The sequence below is a fragment of the Callorhinus ursinus genome, unplaced genomic scaffold (assembly GCF_003265705.2).
Source record: "Callorhinus ursinus isolate GAN/ISIS: 27379988/994484 unplaced genomic scaffold, GSC_fseal_2.0 scaffold36, whole genome shotgun sequence".
NCBI classification, from domain to species: domain Eukaryota; kingdom Metazoa; phylum Chordata; class Mammalia; order Carnivora; family Otariidae; genus Callorhinus; species Callorhinus ursinus.
The window spans coordinates 11,066,047-11,085,580 of record NW_027397098.1 but is presented as its reverse complement, the minus strand read 5'-3'; the positions used below and the strand labels follow the sequence as shown (position 1 = coordinate 11,085,580).

The following is a 19,534-nucleotide window of genomic DNA, read 5'->3' as shown; positions in this document are numbered from 1 at the left end:
TGGTGAGAACTCTGGGACAGCCGCGTGGGGGACGGCGTCGAGGAGGGCGGGCCTGGGGGGCGAGAGGGCACAGTCTGGAGGCCGACACCACCATGGTCTGGATGATGGCTGGATGGCTTGAACCCGAGAGTCATAGATTCCCAGCTTCCAGCTTGAGACCGTGAACTGCAGGGACGTGAACGTGGCGGCCAACCGGGTACATATGTAAGCAGCTTACAGAGAAAGTCAGTTTGGGGTAAACTGAGTGTGGGATGGCCTAGAATGGGCCAGGTGACAGGGGTGCAGCGTCCCCTGTGAGGGGTGGGATCCAGAACAGATGAGATGGCCAAGGAGCACACGCGGAGCGAGCTGACACAAGCGGGGGGCGGGGGGCACACCAGCTTTTCAGGACAGGCCCTAGAACAGGTGCTCACGACGGACACAGAGAGGGACAAGTCAGAAACACCCAGGCGTGTGTCATCAGCCGTGATGGGGAATGGGCTTCCAGAAGGCAGGGGGGATTCGGACCAACAGTCACACGACTGAAGCGAAAAGATCAGTAACACGAGGGCTACACATACACTGCTCAATCTGTCAGCTGGCAAGGCCCTGTTTCCCTGCAGTGCAGCAGTGGGGGGCTGACCTCTGTGAGTTGGCGGGGGGCTGGCTGCAGAAGCCTGGGAGAGAAATGGTGCCCGACATGGAGTCGTAATGAGGGGGACGCAGAGAGACCGTGTGGGTAAGGCACTCAGCACTGCGTCCAGGACACAGTACATGTCTAAGAACCATGAATCACCATTTGCTCATCGACTACATAATAATTTAAACCCTGCTTCGTGTCAGGCACCATCTGGGTCGTGCAGACAGCAAGTGAACAAGGGAGACAAAGTCCCGCCCCGGAGCTCATGCTCCAGTCGGGAGACATACGGGACTCACAATGTGTGGCGTATCAGGGGATGGTACGCGCTAACAAGGAGAAAGCAAAAAAAGGACCGGAGGCCTAAAATGCTGGAGGAGGGGATGCAGTTTTAGATCGGGTGGCCTGGTGGGGCCTCCCTGGAAGGTGACTCAAGCACCCATGATTAGGAAGTGAGGGCATGACTCACTCCTAGCGCGGTGACCCTAGGGGCAGACTGTTCCTGGACTGTCTGCCGCCTTTGCCACAATTAACACCACTGGCGTCCACACTGCGGTCCCTGGTCCTCGAGAAGCTTCAGCAGCCACAGTCTACACCACAGAACGGAGTCGGGAATGTACGGGGAGCAAAAGCACGGCCTCATGCACCACAGTCACCACTGGTTTGTGGGGCAGATGTGCAGCTGGACGTGTGCAGGGACCGACCCCTCGTGGAGCCGCTGCAATCAGAAGCTGCGTCGCATGTGTGTACAGGGAAGGCGGCTGGCGCCATACCCACCCTTCTGTCCCCCCGCAGGTAACAGGACCATCTTTAGACCCAAAAGGCAGTGACACAGGGGGGATCTCTGAAGTAGCAGGAACTGAAGCTCGAACCAGTGCAGATCACACGGGGCGCCACTTAGAGGTCACGAGACAGATGATACCAGCAGGTCTTGGCTGTCGGACTAGGAACCAGCCCGTGCCATCTGGGATGACGAAGAACTGGAAAGTCTCGCTCCTTCCCTGGCCCAGCACGATGCTCAGGCTGGACGGATGTGCAGTATGTCCTTACTGGGTCACGACCAGCAGGAGGATCAAGTGTGGCTTGTGACGGATGTGTGTCATTTCCTAAGAACGACCTGGACTAATTATTCTTTGTGACCCAGAGAAAATGATCTTCATCACCTCCCCCCAAAAGTAAAAAGGAAAAGAATCCAAATGTCTGAGGATGCAGGCTCCCTTCAATCTATTTAAACTGCTACAGAATTTTTGGAGTTACGATGTCAAGAGTCTTCAACACTAGCAGGCTCCAGTGGGCAGGGATTCAGGACAGGAAATAGGGCGGGTGTTTTAAGAACAAACTCCATTCTTTGACTGAGGCAGTAGAAAAGTTTGGAAAATATCTTAGCTGCATTTTTAGGTGTATTTGTTATCTGAAGAAAGCCAACACAGAACCATCAAGTAAAAATAACCTCAAGATTAAAGCATTATGGCTTAACTAGCAGCGCTTAGAATGTACAAATATTTCCATTATTTTCTCTCAAATATCTGTGTAGGCATCTCCTTCCTGGCTACGAAACCATTGTAATGACCAAGAAGAAGCGAGGAAGGAAGGAAGTGGCAGGCTGGTTATGTTTACGGCTCTTGGACCGTTAAAATCATTGTCATAACATCCCTCATTACATTGCTCATAAAAAATCTGACCTATTTACGTGAACACGTACTCTGGGTTACATTCACGTGCTTCTCTAAGGGCTCCAGACACTGGCTTCATGAACATCCCCTAATTCCAACTGAAGGGCAGAAAAAGCAGAATCCAGGTCCTGGAAAGACTCCACATGTAGGTCACAGGGCTCGGGAGCCGGCGTCCTCACGGCCCTCTGGCTGGGGACCCCAATGACGGCAGCAGCAGGATGTGGTCACTGTGCCTGTCCTTGCTCAGAAGCACCCTCAGGACTCGGGGTGGCGGTCAAAGCACTGAAGGATGTCTGCGCTGCGAGCAAGCTGCCGAGCCAGGGTGCCCGAGACGTCTGGGGAGTCGCTCAGCCCGGACCGCAGGAGGAGCTCGACACAGGCCGTGTGCTGTCCGGCGCAGGCCAGATGCAGGGCTGTGAGGAGACAGAAGCAACACGGACTTGAAGCAGGATGCTGCAGCGATGCCCATCTGGTGAGCAGCTACAACCCAAAACAAAACTTCCACTACGCAGACTTTATATTTCCACGATTCCTCTCTGTGCCCTTGCCTCTGTGGGATCAGAGCATTTCCCCCCTTTTAACCGGACGGGGTTGGAAATGGTTTTAAAAACATCAACCAATTAGAGAATATAAGAGATTTTTGTCTAAAGCCACGAAGCAAGTTCACAAACAGGTGACTTTAAATGGCACAGAAACCATTTTAAAAGTTTTGTGAATTCTCCGTGTCAGTAAAAATATCGCCACGAATAAGAATGACGTGATGAACAGAAAAATGCACACATCCTCCCCTTTGAGAACTAGTGCTCAAGGTTCTTGGTGCTGTGAGCCCTAGGATCCTGCATTCTGCAGACAAAGTCTTGTGTCCCTGGACTTAGTGACGGTCCTGTGCAGCCTCGGAGGGAGCTTCTAAGCATCAGAGAGAGGCTTGCCAGGCGGCCGTGGTGCACAGAATGTTCACAGGAGAGCTTATTCTAACCTGAGTCTAAAGAATTAGCTCTCGGGGCACCTGGGTGGCTCAGTCGGTTAAGCATCTGCCTTCAGCTCAGGTCATGGTCCCAGGGTCCTGGGATGGAACCCGATTCCAATTCTCTCTCTCCCTCTGCATAAATAAATCTCTCTCCCCCTCTAAATAAATCTTAGAAAAAAATTATAGTGATTCCAGTTTTCAAATGCACTCCAAAGAGAGACGACCTAGGGAGACTCTAACTGGAGGCGGCCAGCAGCATGGTGGATTTAACAAGTGTTCCCAGGAGCACACAGTGCCGTGCTGCGAAGTAGTCAGAACAGCAGGGACCAGTGGCAGTCCCCGCCATTGCCGTGGGAACAGACATTGCCAGAGCTTTGCAAATATGTCGTTTCAAAGAAGGGTTGCTGAGCTACTACTAGAGGAATAGTCTAAAACCAGTGTTTTTAACATCAAAGTCCATGTATTGTTTACATGGATTACTAGTCATTCCCCAGGCGCGAGGGACTCAAAGCCATACCTGATCGGTTTCTTTCATCTTTGGAATTGATGTTGGCACCCAAGGATAGGAGCACCCGGACTGTGCTCACGTGTCCTTCCTGAGGGTTGAAATACGCTTGTTATCCCGTGACGAGGAAATAAACAAGCCTTTAAACACAAACTAACCCGTTAGGTACTTTTTCTAAAAGACTCAGCTGCTAAAATGGAATTATCACATCTAGAGGGAGACTCACACAGTTCTCAGGTTGGAGTGTAAGCTGTCAAATCCAGATTTTGGTGACATTTCATTATTAAAATACAGAGGATCTACTCTGTAGGCCAAATTACCGACTACTGCTGTCGGGAGCATACGTCCTGATTCACACAGAACATGTGCCTCCAGAATCTCTCCCAGCAAACGTGCTCTTTGCTGGAATTTCAGAGCGAAGATAAACAGGGAGTTCGCGACCTGTCCTGGACGTTTGTCACAGCACGCATCACAGCACGTGTCACCGACTACAAGCAACTGACAGGACTCCTGTCCAGCTGGCCAGGCCGCGCGGACCCAGGGAGACAGGGAATCATGGCTGCAAGTCCCACCCATCCCCTCTGGGGTGTCCGCCAGGCTCGGGGCACCCTCGTCCCTCCACTGCCTTCCTGGGGGACAGGAGAGGGCCGTTCACAGGGAAATAATTACACCTGCTGCTGCTGCTGGAAAAGCCAGTTGGGGCAGCTGGCCAGTGAGGCTGAAAATAACCCGCAAAACAGGCCTAACACTTGAGACTGGGCGTGTAAGCAATGAGCCTCCCTGCAGAAATGTTCCCTTCTGGAATCTAGTGTAAGGACAGAGCAGCAGGACTTCACACGGCGGATCCTTAGGGCTGCAAACGACATTATTTCTGAAAACGGAACACGAGCGGGTGCAAACGAAAGGCTGGACATCACACGGAGGGAGGGCTTTCCCGGAGAGACAAACCTTAGCGGCGAAATGCAGTGGCGTCAGGCGGCTGGGTACTGCCCTGGCGTCCACGTCGGCGCCCAGCTCGGACACCAGGAAGCGGAGGGCCTCGTCCTGCCCAGTGACGGCCGCCCTGTGGATGGCCTGTGCGCCCAGGGCGTCCCGCGCCGCCCAGCAGGCCTGGCGGGCGAGGGAGGGGAGGCCACACGTGAGGAGCAGGGACCTCCGGGCGGATCCCCAGGGCCTCTCTGGCCAAACACAGGCCAGACCCCACGCTCCGGCCCCCGGCGCCCTGGGTGGGCAGCCTGCGCTCACTCCTGTGGTCCAGCCGCTTACTGGATCCCCCTCCTCCTCTCACTGCTCCCTGCTCATCTCACACGTGAGCCCCGCAGGGGCCCCCCCCGACAAGGACGTCTGCCTGCCGCTCGCCGACCGTGACACTGAGCCCACATCGGAGGCGCTCCCTGGTCTGAGACTCGTGGGAGGACCCGTTTCTATACCTGGTGCTGTTCGAGCAGCAGCTGGGCCACATCGACGTGGCCGCACTGAACTGCGTCCATGAAGGGTGTGCAGCCACAGCTGTCCGCGCAGTCGGCTCCATAGTGGCACCTGCCGCCCGAACCCAGAGCGGCAGGTCAGACAGGGGTCCCTGCCGCACGCGCACACACGCACGCGCACGCACGCACACACCGCGGAGACCGGAGCGCGGTCCCTGTCTCCCAAACTCGGCCCCTCCTCGGACTTCCTCACCCCGTTTCCAGGCATCGTCTTCCCCTCATGACCAGCCTGTTACCAAAAATCTCAGTTCGGGGCCCACTTCTCCCGCCGTGGCTCCTGCCTTGCTAACCATTCTCACAGCCACCGGACCGCCCTGGGTATGGCCACTCCTGCTTGACACCTTTACCTCCCAACCGCAGAGGAAAATCTAAATCCTCATGACCCTGGGGTCAGGATACTGTGGCATCTGCTCATGTCCCCAGGCTCCTCGGGGCCAGCTGCGTCCTTCCTGACCCTCCCCCTCCTCCCACCTGCTTCCCCGCCCTGCTTTCCCACACTGTCCTACCTTCCTCTCAATCCTGCCTTTGTCTTCTCCTACCTACTCCGCTGTCCTACCCTTTCTGTTCCTACCTGTCCTTTTCCTTAATTCAGCCTCCAGTGTGACCTTCCATTCCTGCCTTCTTCAGTTAGCTGACCTACGCCTCCCCGGCCCTCCTCTCAGGCCCGGCTCCAAACGGACCTACCTTCTCTACGATCCTACCTGTCCGTTCTTCTTGGTCCTGCCTCCTACCCGACCGACCTCCTTCCGTTCCTACCTCTCTTCTCTGTTCTCACCTTCAGGGGCCTCTCTGTCCTACCCTCTTCTTGCTCATTATCTTCTCCTCCGGTTGCCCAGCTCTTTGCTGCCTCTGCATTTGCTGAGCCCCTCTGCTTGGAACACCGGTTTCCCCCCCCCCCCTCACTGCAGCTTCCAGCTTTCGTATGACCTCAGAGGCCCCTCTTCTCTCCTCCATCCACAGGAGGACCTGTGCTCCCTCATGGCACGGCATGAAGTCCTGGTCTCTTCTCACTATTCAGTATCTGCTCTGGTAAGCCCTTCCACTCTCATGAGTTCAGTCATTGTTTCTGTGTTGATGATGCCCACATTTGTCTCTCAGCTCACACCCCTCCTGCGGCTTTCAGATCTGTGTCTGTAGCTGGCCACTCGACATCTCTGCTTGGGTGCCTCACAGATGCATGCAACTCAATGTGTCCAAAAGTGAAATTATCATCTTCCCCGGCAAACCTGCTCCTCCTCCAGGGCTCTCTGTCCCAGTAAATGGCACCAGCACCATCACCAGTTGCTCAGCAAGAAACCTGTCATCCTTGACGTCTCCTCCCTCATTCCCTTGATCAAATTTTTCACCTGGATCTCTTGATCCCACTTCTTAAGTATCTCCATGTCTTTCTCTTCACCTCTACAGTCAGGGTCTTAGTCCAGCTACCATTATTTTTCTCCTGTTGAACTGCAACGGCCTCCCAATATTCACGGCCCCCACTCCCGCTTCCCCCCAATCCATTCTCTATTTTCCAACCAGAGGATCTCTGAAAAATGCAAATTTCTTATTACTGTCCACCCGGCACACTGCTTAAAACCCTTCAATGGCATCGCATACACTTAGAATAAAATCTGAAGTCCTCACATCGTCCTATGTCCTCCCTCAGTCTGGCCTTCCTCATCGTGCACTATTCTCCCTGTCACTCCTGGGGCAGCAGCACACACTGAACTTTCAGTTTACTAAAGCACCATGCTTTCTCTTGGCTCTGAGCATTCACGGGGACTGTTACCTCTGTCTGGAATGTGGCCCACCTCCCACTTTTAGCCTCCTTCAGATCGTAGCTTGAATATCCCGGGGGCCAAGATTCCTTACTCCCAGGCAAGGTGGGTCTTCCTGGCATATGTTCCTGGAGGGATCCTGCGATTCCTTGTACTCCTCGGACTCACAGGATGTGAACAGCGAATCTTGTCTGCCAGTGTGTGAGCTCCATGGGGGGGACCCGTGTCGGCTGGCTTCTCTTGCAGCCCGTGCATGTGGTATAGTGCTAAGTGAGTGCTGAGGCACTGAGTATTTGAATACTTGCTGAATGAGCAGATGCATGGGTGATTTTTTTTTTTCTCATGTTACTTAGCAATTTTTATTTTATATTCTTTGAATTATGTCCTTTGTTCATCTCTTTGGGTACGTTAGTTTCTTTCTGAGCAATTTTTTTGAGCTTTTCCTATAGCATCGATATTAACTGTCACAATTAGGGAATCCTTCCCCCCATTTGCTGTTTTGTTCTTACCTTTGGAGAAGGACCTTCACTGCGTCTAAACAGCCATGCATTGCTGGAAGAAGAGAGTTGAGAGTCAGAGCTTTTTAGTGCAGGTATAAAACTCTTCTTTCCTCCTCTCTCTGCCCCAACCTTTTAGCTAGGACTTTCGGGAAGTAGTCGTTAAATCAGGGACACTGTTACCATCCTAGAAAAATAAAAATTTAGCTGGGTAAGTGGTAACGATGATGTTTTCACTTAACAGGCACTTGGCCAACACTTGATTATCTTGTTTTTTTGAGCACTTCCATGGTAAATTCTCAGTCTTAAACTTTCTCCTCACTTTTGTGCTGCAAATCCTTAGGGCCGGTCAGTTTTTGTCCAGGAAATGTAAAACATATTAATAATGATCCATGACAAAATAAGCAGGAATGTGATTCTCCTACTAAAGAGAACGACACTCAATAATAAAGATTTCAGCTATCTGTTCTCCAGTATTTTCTGTGAATGGTTAGGTGCTGATTGTTTCTAGGGGAACTAGTCAAACAATTCATAGCAGAGAAAAGTTTTTCTACTCACTTGTAAAGATGTAAACAATTCCTTGGTCCCTAATTGCTCTCTGTAGTTGTAATAATTGTATGCGTATTTCCTAAACTCTATCGTCCCAGGTATTGATGTTTTGAGAAACTAAGGCCCTGTATTTTTATTTATTTATTTATTTATTTAAAGATTTTATTTATTTGACAGGCAGAGAGACAGCGAGAGAGGGAACACAAGCAGGGGAAGTGGGAGAGGGAGAAGAAGGCTTCCCGCCAAGCAGGGAGCCCGATGTGGGGCTCAATCCCAGGACCCTGAGATCGTGACCTGAGCCGAAGGCAGATGCTTAACGACTGAGCCACCCAGGCGCCCCAAGGCCCTGTATTTTAATTCAATATACTATCCAGAAGGCTAAAGATTATTTTTTAAATTTCTTGATCCGGACTCTTGAGGTCTTTAATATCTGTGTTGTCTTACACCACAGCACTTTTTGCTTTTCACTAATTTAAAATAATCTATGAATAGATAATTCAGATTTAAGGATAATTACTCAGTTGTATCCCACCTTTTTATTGACATGATCACTACATAAGTCAAAGACACTCAGGCCCAGGTACCTTCATTACAAGTTCCTATATTTATTTAAACGGATTAGCACTGTGGTAAGTATTGCTGAGGATATTCAGAAATATTGTCTCTTTTCCTCCTTCGGGTAACAATGACAACGTAAACATGATCCTGAAAATAGCCATACCCAGTTGTTCTGTGCTCAGTGTGTGTTAAGCACTGCACCAGGGGATTTATATACATCCTGTTCCTTAAACTCTCTAGCTACCTTGTGATATGGGCATCATTACCATCATGATTTTGCTGATGAGGAAATTTGCTTAAGAGGCTAAGTCCCTTGCTCAAGGTCAAAGACAGTGAAGAACAGAATGAGCTTTCCAACAAACTGGGGAGGACCGGACAGATACGAACACGAGAAACAAGAACATATGATGTGCCGAGTTCCATTAGCTGTAGGAACAAACTATATGTTGAAATACCCTAAAGCTGCTCTTATTCCTGGCCCTCTAGTTTCCAAACCCCTCCAGCCCTGTGGGTGCCCCTAACTAGCAGGCGTTCTACAGGGCCGGGCGGGCGGGCTGCACGTTCGTGCCTGCGTCCCTGCAGAGCTCCCAGCCATACCTGCCGTGTGCAGAGGAGTTCTCCCGATTTTGCTCTCTGTCTTCCAGGCAGTTGGGCAAACAGTGAGCAAGTACTGGAGGACCAGAGGGTCACCCTCTCGGCTGGCAATGTGGAGACTATTCCAGCCGTCTTTGTTCTTTAGAAGTGGGTTGGCACCATGTTCTACAAGGTCCTGGATCACCTCCAGATTCTTCCTTGTGCAGGCCATCATCAAAGGAGTCCTAAGGCCAATCAGGACAAACAGACGGAAGGGCAGCTGAGACATTAGAAGTGTGCGTCCAGGTCTTCAGAAAAGCACATGCCCTTGGCAGAGATGGAAAACCTAGAGGACTCAAGGGTCTGGGAAGCAGGAAAACAGCATTGACTGGCAACTTCTCTGCCCGCGATGAGACACTGGGAGAAATAAGAAAGGGAAAGGGATTAGGATGTAGGTGTGCCTGCCTGCGGGAGGGGAATACTGAGGAGGAAAACCTGCTTCTGGACAAGTTTAGACTATGGGACCAAACTGAGACAGAGTTAATCAAAACCACAGTTTGTCTTGAATAATGTATTTTTAAAAAGATTTTATTTATTTATTTGAGAGAAAGAGCACAAGCAGGGGGAGTGGGAGAGGGAGAAGCAGGGAGCCCGACCCGGGCCTCGATCCCAGGACCCCGGGATCACGACCTGAGCCGAAGGCAGACGCTTAACCAACTCAGCCACCCAGGCGCCCGTGTCTTGAATAATATTTGTGTAATAGATACTCTGCTGGACTTACCCCATTCACTTCAATCAGTAGTCATTTATGAATTAAATTGTGCTGAAAAAGGGTTAAAAAAGAACATATGACACCGTGCCTACCCACGAGGAGCATACACTGGTGACATAAATGGAACAGTGTGATTACAATAAGTTTCTGAACTGACTTGTGTCCACAATTATGGGAATAAACTACATTAATATCAAGGGAGGTGGCTCTATCCTTTCTCTTCTCATAAATGATCTCGGATGAGCGATTACAATTCCATGAGCTTCTGGTTTGTCATCTGCAAAACGAGAGAGAAATAACCCTTGGAAAGCAAGGGCAGGTCTTATTTACCTCCTGATTCCTGGGGTTAGGACCCATGTCTGGCACACAGCGGGAGCTCACTATACCTAGGAGACCCCAAAGGCCGCATCTAGGATCTATCTTCTAAGATTGCTATGATATTAATTAATTACCAACACTTTTGAGGGGGGGGTGTAGCAATGAGAGTGAATGAGAAAATAAAGAGGGAGAAACCCAGATAAATGAAGGCTGGAACCTTCCAGAAGGACTTCACAGAGGGAATAAATCTTGAGCCAGGCGGGATGATTGGAAAAGCAGGGAAGGTATTGCAGAAAGCCAGAAAGGTGAGAACGGACAAAAATTTCTCACTGCAGCTATACCTCTCACATACATACTCAAATGAACTTTGCCTCTTTAATGGATTTTTGGGGAGAGGCCAGTTCCCTACCCACAGAATTGTTTTGAGGCATGTATGAGGTAATATGTCTGTTGGAATGGTCTTTAGACCAGTTTACCAGCAGCAGAAGAAAACTGGCCTTGTGCTAAGTCACAGCCAAAGTGCAGCCCTCAAAACATAACCATACTGACTCCCTCATCCCAGCAGGCAAGATGCACTTTATTTAACTACAAGTCTATCTGCTGTGGTTCATATTTATATCAGATCAGGAATCACTTGCAGGCAGGAACTTCATTATGTTATGAATCTTAGGATGTTCATCACCACATAGTGAGTACTGGAAACAATGTCTGTCTGACAAAATGCAATTGGTTTGTGTGATGGTACCTTGGAGTATCGCTCATGCGAGGCTATTCATGTGATAAAATCACATAAAGCACCACACACACTCAAGTGTCTGTGTAACTGGTGAAATCTGATGAAGAACATGGACTGTAGTAGCAGTGTCAGTTTCTTAGTCTTGGTATTGCACATAGCTGTGTAAGATGGTAACTTTGGGGGAGTCTGGGGGAAGGGCCCACGAGGCTTCCCTGAACAGTTCTTTGCAACCTTCTGTGAACCTCTATTCCAAAATAACAAATTAAAACAATGCTACTGGTGAAGTAATCATGTAGCTAGGCGAGGCTCAAGCTATAGGTAGTACAGACAATTCACTGTTTGATCCTATTGCATACTGTTTCATAAGGGAAAAGGGTTTGGAACAGAGGACTGGAACAGTTAATCCCGTAAGAGTACCCCACTGTTCACAGAGGGTAATCTGTCCTCCAGGGGGAGGCTCAGAAGCTATGGTGTCGAGGCGGAAAAGTACACGGGACTCCATAACTCTGCGGAGAAGTGGAGGGGTCGGGGGGTGGATCTTTCGGGAACCCCAGCCACCTACCAGTCGGCTTTCTTCAGGCAGTCGACCGCGGCTCCTCTGCCCAGCAGATAGCGCACGCAGTCCCGGTGGCCCTGCGAGGCAGCCTCGTGCAGAGGTCGCTTGTAGTCTCGGTTGGCGGCCTCGATGTCCATGTCCCAGGTCTCGACCAGATAGGCCAGCACGTCCCGATGCCCGAGGCGGGCGGCGCAGTGCAGGAGGGTGTCCCCGCCCGGCCCCGGGCAGCTGGCGCGCCCGGCTCCCCGCAGCTCCTCCCGCAGGGCGCACAGCCGGCCTTCCTGCACCAGCCGGTAGAGCCGCCGCGGGTCCCCCGGCGCTGCCATGGCCGCGGGCGCCGGTGGGGGAGGAGGGGGCTTGCGTGCCCCCAGCCCTGCCCCCAGCGGCCCCCGGGACGCCCGGCCCTCCGCTGCTCTATGCGCGGGTGGTCCTCCAGCGGGCGACTCGCCTCGCCGGCCACCGCGGACGCGCGCTCCGGGTGCGGGCCCGGCCGTGCTCACGGGCCCAAGGCTCGGTCCCAGGCTGCCGCCCGCACCGGCTGCATTTGGGGGCGCCACATCAGGTGTGAGGGGTGCTGCCGCCCAGCCGGCCCCGGGCCAGCGCTCGCTCCACGGGGCAGCAGGGTCCGCCCAGCCCCGACAGCAGCCAGCTGGGCAGCGAGGGCGGCAGCGGAGGAGGAGCCCGCGCGGGGTAGCACCCGAGAGCGGCCGGGATCCCAGCCGGGGCCGCCGCCTTCCGGTCGCCAGGCAGCCGCGGGCCCTCAGGGAGGGGGTGGGGCCCCGCGCGTCCCCACCCTCGGCCCCCCCCTGCCCCAGCCCCCCCCCCCCCCCCCCCCCCCCCCCCCCCCCGCCCCCTCGGCCGCGACCCCTCCTCCGGTCCGCGGGCGCTCGGAGGAACTCTGGGAAAGTTTCCTTTCGCCTCCTCGGCCCCAGCGGAAGCACGGACGGGGCGGGGTCGCTGGCGGTAGCCGCGCCCCCCTGGTGTAGCGCGTTCCGATTGGTCGCTGGAGCAGTCCGTCAGCACGCCCCCTCCGTGTGCCGTTCCGATTGGACTTTCAGGCAGTCCGTCAGCCCTGGCGGCGGGCTCTTCCCGGGGCTGCGGCTAGGGCGGAGCTGGCGGAGGAAGTCCGCGGCCTGCTCGGGCTGGAGCTGCCCTGGGGACGCTGGGACTGGGAGGCCGGGAGGCCCGGGCCCTGCGGCGGCGGCGGCGGCGGCGGCGGCGGCGGCGGCGGGAGGCCGGGTCTGGAGCGCCATAGTGCGTGAGGCCGCGGACGTGGCAGGGAGCGCGGGCGGGGCTGTGCCGTGTGGACACTTCGCCTCTTGGGGTCCTCAGCGGGGGTCCGGCCTGGCGGGGCTGGGAGCAGGTCCGTGGGGGGCGTGGGGGCCCGGGACGAGCGCAGCTGTGCAGGAGCTCGGGTCCGCCGCGGGCGGCCAGGCTGGAGGGGGTCGGCGGGGCGTGCACGCAGGAGGGCGAGGGGCGCCCCCACACTGCGTCCTGCGGCCGGGGAAGGGGGGCGCTGGTCGTTCCCCGTCGGTTGCAGAAGGAGTCACGGGGGACGTGGCCTCGGTGGCTGACAAGCCCGCATTTCCTTTTCTACCCTGGTGTTTTGACCTTGGGCGAGTCATTTGATTGTGTCCTCTTGAGACTCTTTCATTTGTAGGTTCCTTATCTGAATACCTCTCCTCTGAGTACTAAGAAAATTAGGGTGATGTGGGTGGGAAGGCCTCGAGCTTGTCCTGTGGAGGGTACGTTGAGATCTAAGCAAGCTGAATGGGGTGATGCGAGAGATTAGGGCAGGTGCTGAATTCTTAACCAGGTCTTATTGGTACTAGTCATTCAAACCTCCTGGTGTTTTCAGTCCAAAAGTTGCTACTATTTGCCTGGCCTGGAAACGCTTATGCTTTACATTCTGCGTTGCGCTGTATGGTTTACAGAGTACGTTAATTAATTTGCAAACAGCCCTGTGAGGCAGTGTTAGAGGTGGGGAAATTGATGCCTCAGGAAGTTAGTGATTTCCCCATGGAGCTAGAGGTAGTGAAGTCCTCTGGAACAAAGGATGGTGGCACCTAGTAAGCGCCTGCTGGGGCCTGGCACTGTGCTCACATGAATTAAGGGAGATAAAATGGAAGGAGACCTCTGGTATGGACCCATGCAAACAAGCGCATTTCACTAACGAGCAGATTGAATTTGGTTAATTTACTGAGTAATATGGGTAGTCACTGGAGACAGAACTGGGTCCAATATCAGCTTTGCTGAAGTTATTGTTCCATTATATCTTGCCACTTCAGCAAAGGGTAGGTTTAAAAGTATTTTCAAATGCGTCAAGTTTTAGAACATGCCCAACATTGCTCTTCCTGCGGCTGTTGGTTTGGTGAAAATGGAAGCTTAGGCATCTTGTAACTTTATATTTTTTGCTGCTCGTGCCCCCCAGCCCCATCCTAATCACAAACGACCCCACTTTTCCTTGCCTTATGTTATGTCTCCAGTTTCCGTTTTTATTTTTTTTATTTTTTAAAGATTTTATTTATTTGACAGAGAGAGCAAGAGAGGGAACACAAGCAGGGGGAGTGGGAGAGGGAGAAGCAGGCTTCCCGCTGAGCAGGGAGCCCGATGCGGGGCTCCATCCCAGGACCCTGGGATCATGACCTGAGCTGAAGGCAGACGCTTAATGACTGAGCCACCCAGGCGCCCCTGGTTTCCCTGTTTTTAAAACAAAATGGGGACACATGGATGCACGATAAGAATAGTTCTTTTTTTTTTTTTTTACTATTTTATTTATTTGACAGAGAGCACAAGCAGGGGGAGCGGCAGGCAGAAGAAGAGGGAGAAGCAGGCTCCCCGAGGAGCAGGGAGCCTGATGCAGGGCTTGATCCTAGGGCCCCGGGATCATGACCTGAGCCGAAGGCAGTCACTTAACCAACTGAACCACCCAGGCGCCCCACAATAAGAATATTTCAAATCCAGATAATTGGTCACTTACCTGGTGCCCTCAGTGCAAATCCTCTCCTGTGTTCTTTAGGAATGTAGCTTCTGTATCCCCCTATAGATAACTAGATGATAATGTATACACATCTGACCATGGCCCTTGTGATTTTCTACAGCAAAAGCTTGGTGTAGAGGGGAGGAATCTGTACAGTAAGCTGACAGATGGAACTGTGCTTTGGTCTTGCTGATTTCCCAGTTGGGCTGCCCATTTCTTTTCTGCAGGCTTTTGGAATTTGTGGTCTGCTATTTAGTGTCTTACTTCTCTTGTAGTCAGTATTGGCATTGGGATTTGCTGCGTGGCTGTCTTCTCTCCTTTCTTGTACGTTGTATTTCGTGGTCCTGTAGCATTCAGCTGCGGTCATCGGTGTCCTGATTGTTGGCATGTTCTGTGGTCTGTGAGCGTGTGAACGCTGTTGGTATTGGTCATAGAACTGTGAGTTCAGTTTTGCTGCCATCTTTTCTCTGCTGCTTCTCATGTCCCTCTATCCTTCCTAGGCGGATTTTATTTGAAAACTGAATTGGATTCTGTCTTTGCCCTTCTAGCTTGGAAATCACTTACTCCGACAAATTTATCTCGCAGCATCTCACATCTTACAGCTTCTACTGTCACTCACATGCCTTTTGAGGACCAGTCTCCTATTTCAAAGTTCTGCGTGGAGCTTAAACCGGCATCCCACAGATAACTTTAAAACGAAGCAAAACAAACAACTGCTTTCAAAACGGGGAAACTTTCATCTTCCCTTCTAGGAAAAAGCAAGAAAAACAAAAACACTGTCTCTCTTTTACTCCTTAACGTGGTTGATGACGTGACTTCTGGGTTCCCGCTAGAAATGTCGGTTACCTTTGTCACTCCTCTTTCGTCGTTCTTCTCAGTCTTGTTGAAGAAGATGTGTTGGTCTTCCTGTTCCCCTCCTCCTATTTCTGCTGCTGCTCAGGCCTTTCCCAGCTCTTGTCTTGGGTAGGGAAGTACCTTTCTGTTGATTTTCCCGGCGGTCTCTGTGTCCACCCATCCTCTACCCAGCTTCCAGGATGACTGTTGTGGAGTGTGAATCTGACTCTACGTAGGCCCTGCTGGTAAGCTAGATGATCCCCCGAATCGCCTACACAGTAAAGCCCACAATTTCTTTAGTGCTCTATTTAAGGACCTTTACAATCTGTGCCTTCAAATTCCTTTTCCAGCCTTCTCCCCCATCTGTGAACCTCTTGTTCTAATGAAATTCGACTTCCCACTGTACCAATGCTGTGCTATTTCTCTGTGTTTTGCACATAGTGTTTCTTTTGCCCTTCTGAATCCTACTCGTCTTCTGAGGCTGAACTCTTCATAAAGTCTTTTTCAACATCCCTACTGTGTTCCCTTTACTCTCGTCTCACAGCACTGCATGCGTGCATTTGTGCAGCACAAATAGTGCCTGATGTACGGTGATTTGTGATTGTTTTGCTTGCTGCCTTATGTGCAGGCAAAATCGTTTCTGTTTTGTGGCTCGCCGTTTAGCATTCGACACCAGAGAGGAAGCCTTCACAGTGTTTATAATGAATCTGGGATATAGTGACAACTTAAAAGTGCTTGTGGAATGAATTGACAGAAGGAAAGGCCTTTCAAATATATAAAAATATACTCTAGGCTGTAAGTAACAGTCATTTTCTTATCTTCCTTTCTTTTCACCGTTCCTTCTTATCCTTGTGAGAAACCTGCACCTCCGTCCTTGTGTATTCTAATAAGTGAATGCTGTCTTTTCAGGAGGAACAGGTGTTTACGGGGTGTGAGATGATCTGAGGAAGATGAAGCCTGCGAGCCAGGCCTGTGGGATTTCTAGAGAAGCAGGTTGTGGCGAGGGGAGGCACCTCTGTCAAGGGAGCTAGGACCACAGTATCTTTCTGCGTTTATTTCTTGCAGTGCTAATGGGGACGCAGTATTTTGAAGTTTTTCCATATTGAGCTTACTGTAGTTGTGATTATTTTCTTCACAGTTATGTTTTCTAAATACTGACTCGTTATTAAGTCTTCTGTTATGACATTTCACAATGATGAAAAAAAGTGACCTAGAAATTAAGCCTGAAGTTTTCAGAGGCTGCTTTAAAGCCTGCTGGATATGGAAGGTGGAATGTTACAGGAGAAAGAACACTGCCCCTGGGGAGTCCAAACAGCTAAGTGCTGTCGCGTACAAACCGCGTTGTGACTTGAAGCAAGCCTCCTCTGAGCTCCGGTTAAAGTGCGGCCCAGTTGTAGGATCTGGTGAGGTTCCAGTGAGGATATGAAAAGGAACTTCCGGGTTTCAAAGTCAAGGAAGAACCAAACTTCCATGGAGGGAAGCCGGGGAGCACTGCGGTGGTGCATTTGTCTGATCGCCAGTTACACATGGAGTGGTATGTGTTGGGTGCTGGGCTGAGGGAGTCCCTCGCTCCTGCCTCCCGCCAGATGACAGAGCTTTCAGTCCGAGTGGAAGACATGTTAATATCTACACAAACAGTTGATGATAATATAACAGTAAAATACACGATAGTAATTTGCATACGAGGCATATCAAATACACAGTTTTACAGATAATTGTTACAAGTATCTCAGAGACCCACAGGGTGGTTTTATTACTGCAAAGTGCTTCCTGGCTTGAATGAATACTTCCTGCAGGGCTGAAGTTGGGAAATGATACATTAACTGGTTAAATTGGGTCCTTAGGTCTCACAGGTTGCAATTTGACCTGTGAAGTACCTGGATCCTTGCCATAATGGGCCACATTGCAGCACACCCAGCTATCTCCATAGGAAACCCAAGATGGAAAGTGTCTACTTGTCTGTCTTCACTGAGCCCCTCCGAGAAAAGCAGGAGGCTTGTGGGGAACTAACAAGAGGAGGCTAGGTGACTCAGTAAGTTAGCAAAACTGCCCTCTGTGGTTCTTTAGGAGCAGTCTGTCCGGTCAGGTACTTTTCTTTTCTTTTCTTTTCTTTTCTTTCTTTCTTTCTTTTTCTTCCTTCCTTCCTTTCTTTCTTCCTTCCTTCCTTCCTTTTCTTTCTTCCTTCCTTCCTTCCTTCCTTCCTTCCTTCCTTCCTTTCTTTCTTTCTTTCTTTCTTTCTTTCTTTTCTAAGATTTTATCTATTTATTTGACACACCGAGAGCACAAGCAGGGGGAGGGGCAGAGGGAGAAGCAGACTCCCCGCTGAGCAGGGAGCCTGCTGTGGGGCTTGATCCCAGGACCCTGGGATCATGACCTGAGCTAAAGGCAGACGCTTAACCAACTGAGCCACCCAGGCGCCCTGATTTCTTTTTTTTTTTTTTTTAAGCAGTTATTTAACAGTCTTTCCCTCCAGGAACTGTAGAATTGTAGATACTTATTATCTTCATCTTGTCCATTTAGGTCTGTAACCTGTAAATTTCAGAGGACTTTTTGTTAGAAATTCTGATTAGCAATGATAGGGGAAGAAAGAAAATTATTTGGTATCAATTTCAAATGATCCTGGGATGGTTAGAGTGGGTTTGGCTACAGTAACAAATAGATGCAAACATGTAATGACAAAGTTCATTTCTCAATCTCAGGATAATCTAAGGTGGTTCCAGGTGTGTGTGTGTGTGTGTGTGTGTGTGTGTGTGTGTGTGTGTGTGTGTTGGAGAGTGGGGGCCACTAATTCAAGGACCCAGGGTTCCAGGTGTGTGTGTGTGTGTTGGAGAGTGGGGGGCGAGTGGCCCTCTTGAAGCAGTAATTCAAGGACCCAGGCTGCTGGAGGTGCTTCTATTTTGAACATGGGGCCTCTACGGATGCTAGGGAGTCAAGTTCCCTGTTAACTGGAAGGGGGGCAGAAGATGGAGGAACAAGCCTGAGAGGTTTTGTGGGCCAGGCCTGCAAGGGGCCCCATTGCTTTTATTTGCATCCCGTTGGCTCGAGCTCAGTCAGAGTGACATCCTAACTGTGGTCAAGACAGAGAAGTGTAGACTCGCTGTGTGCTGAGGAAGAAGAGAAACAACCCAGAGCAGCCCATTTCACTTTCTGTGACTTGTTTTGTAAGTGGTTCTGCAGTAAAGATTCTGGAATGAAGCCGACTGATGAGAACAGAGTCGAGGAATCATAGCGGCGTGCGTCTCCTTCAACTAGTTCAGGGTCTGTTACTTGCAAAGTATTAAGAGCTTTGAGGAATAAGGTGGTGAGACATGTTCCCAGCCTTCTAGGGGCTTCCAGTTCAGGAGAGATTGAGAACAGCTGTTGCTCAGGGGTGACCTCGGTCAGTGGGCCAGCCTAGAGAGGGGTGGCCTGTGGAGGCGGAGCTAGGACCAACTGTCGTCAAGGTGAAGAGATTCGATGTTGGGTACAGGTAATAACCACTGCAGGTAATCACCACTTTGAAGTCAGCACAGAGTGGGAACCTGAGGTGCTGCTGACCTGCTGAGCTGCGGGTTCCTGAAAGGGTGGACCACAAGAGTGGGGGGTCAGAGAGATGTCATGCTATAAGAAAGCCATCACAGAAAAAGCAGTGTGGTAACGGGCAGGGTTCTGTTGGACAAAATGGCTTTCCTACTTCCTCTGTTTTTTTCTGTCCTGACACATGAGGGAGATGACACATTTCTGTTAGTCACTGTGGTAGAGCCTCTAAGAGGGGTACAAAACACCCACTTGGGTACAGAGGAGATGCACAGCACAGGGGCCTCATGCAGCGTGCAAAGCCCACGAGTGATTCTGATCTCTCGCCATCCCTTTAACTGTGCACGTTCATCACGGGGCACTCTTTACCTTTGCTCCTTGAAGGATCACGAGCAACTCCTAACAATGAGAGAGGTGCCCTGTAAGACGCGGTGCACAGCGCGCTTGCCATTTAGACGGGGGAGGAATGCCCGAGGTTTGGGTGACTCAGGGGAGGAGGAGGGAGCATTGGAGCATCTTTATTTTGATAAAATGATGTTTGAACTGTTGGTTTAGAAGTCTGTTAATAAGAATAGAAGGGTGGTTAGAATTTTGCAGTACTGTTTTTTTTTTTTTTTTAATTTCACAAGAACATTCATGC

The 19,534-nt window shown here is 51.1% G+C and overlaps 2 protein-coding genes across 5 annotated transcripts in view; one reads left to right on the top strand and one right to left on the bottom strand.

Annotated features, from left to right (window-relative positions):
* Positions 1–1,815: 1,815 nt before the first annotated feature.
* ANKRD16 (ankyrin repeat domain 16) lies at positions 1,816–12,387 on the bottom strand. Its single transcript, XM_025853563.2, has 7 exons — positions 11,571–12,387; positions 9,207–9,427; positions 7,515–7,557; positions 5,192–5,300; positions 4,710–4,871; positions 3,774–3,852; positions 1,816–2,702 (listed from the first exon to the last, which is right to left on the bottom strand). The coding sequence occupies exons 1-7, from the start codon at positions 11,888–11,890 to the stop codon at positions 2,545–2,547; spliced, it is 1,092 nt and encodes a 363-aa protein (XP_025709348.1). The 5' UTR covers positions 11,891–12,387; the 3' UTR covers positions 1,816–2,544.
* Positions 12,388–12,656: 269 nt separating this feature from the next.
* The window catches only part of FBH1 (F-box DNA helicase 1), a 52,601-nt gene continuing 45,723 nt past the window's right edge, over positions 12,657–19,534 (top strand). Inside the window, exon 1 of one of the 4 annotated variants that reach the window (XM_025853615.2) lies at positions 12,657–12,818. In XM_025853615.2, coding sequence (XP_025709400.1) covers position 12,818 — 1 coding nt within the window. In that variant the 5' untranslated portion in view covers positions 12,657–12,817. Of the gene's footprint in view, positions 12,819–16,893; positions 16,913–19,534 lie in introns of those variants that run through there. The other 3 variants (XM_025853617.2, XM_073879951.1, XM_025853616.2) reach the window with 3 other exon arrangements.

Coding starts and splice junctions, on each gene's coding strand:
- ANKRD16 (XM_025853563.2), bottom strand. CDS start 11,890: ATGGCAGCGCCGGGGGACCCGCGGCGGCTCTACCGGCTGGTGCAGGAA. Junction 5,301..7,514: donor GTGAAGGTCCTTCTCCAAAG/GTAAGAACAAAA, acceptor TTCGGGCGGCAG/GTGCCACTATGGAGCCGACT. Junction 2,703..3,773: donor AGATGAAAGAAACCGATCAG/GTATGGCTTTGA, acceptor GTCTCCTCACAG/CCCTGCATCTGGCCTGCGCC.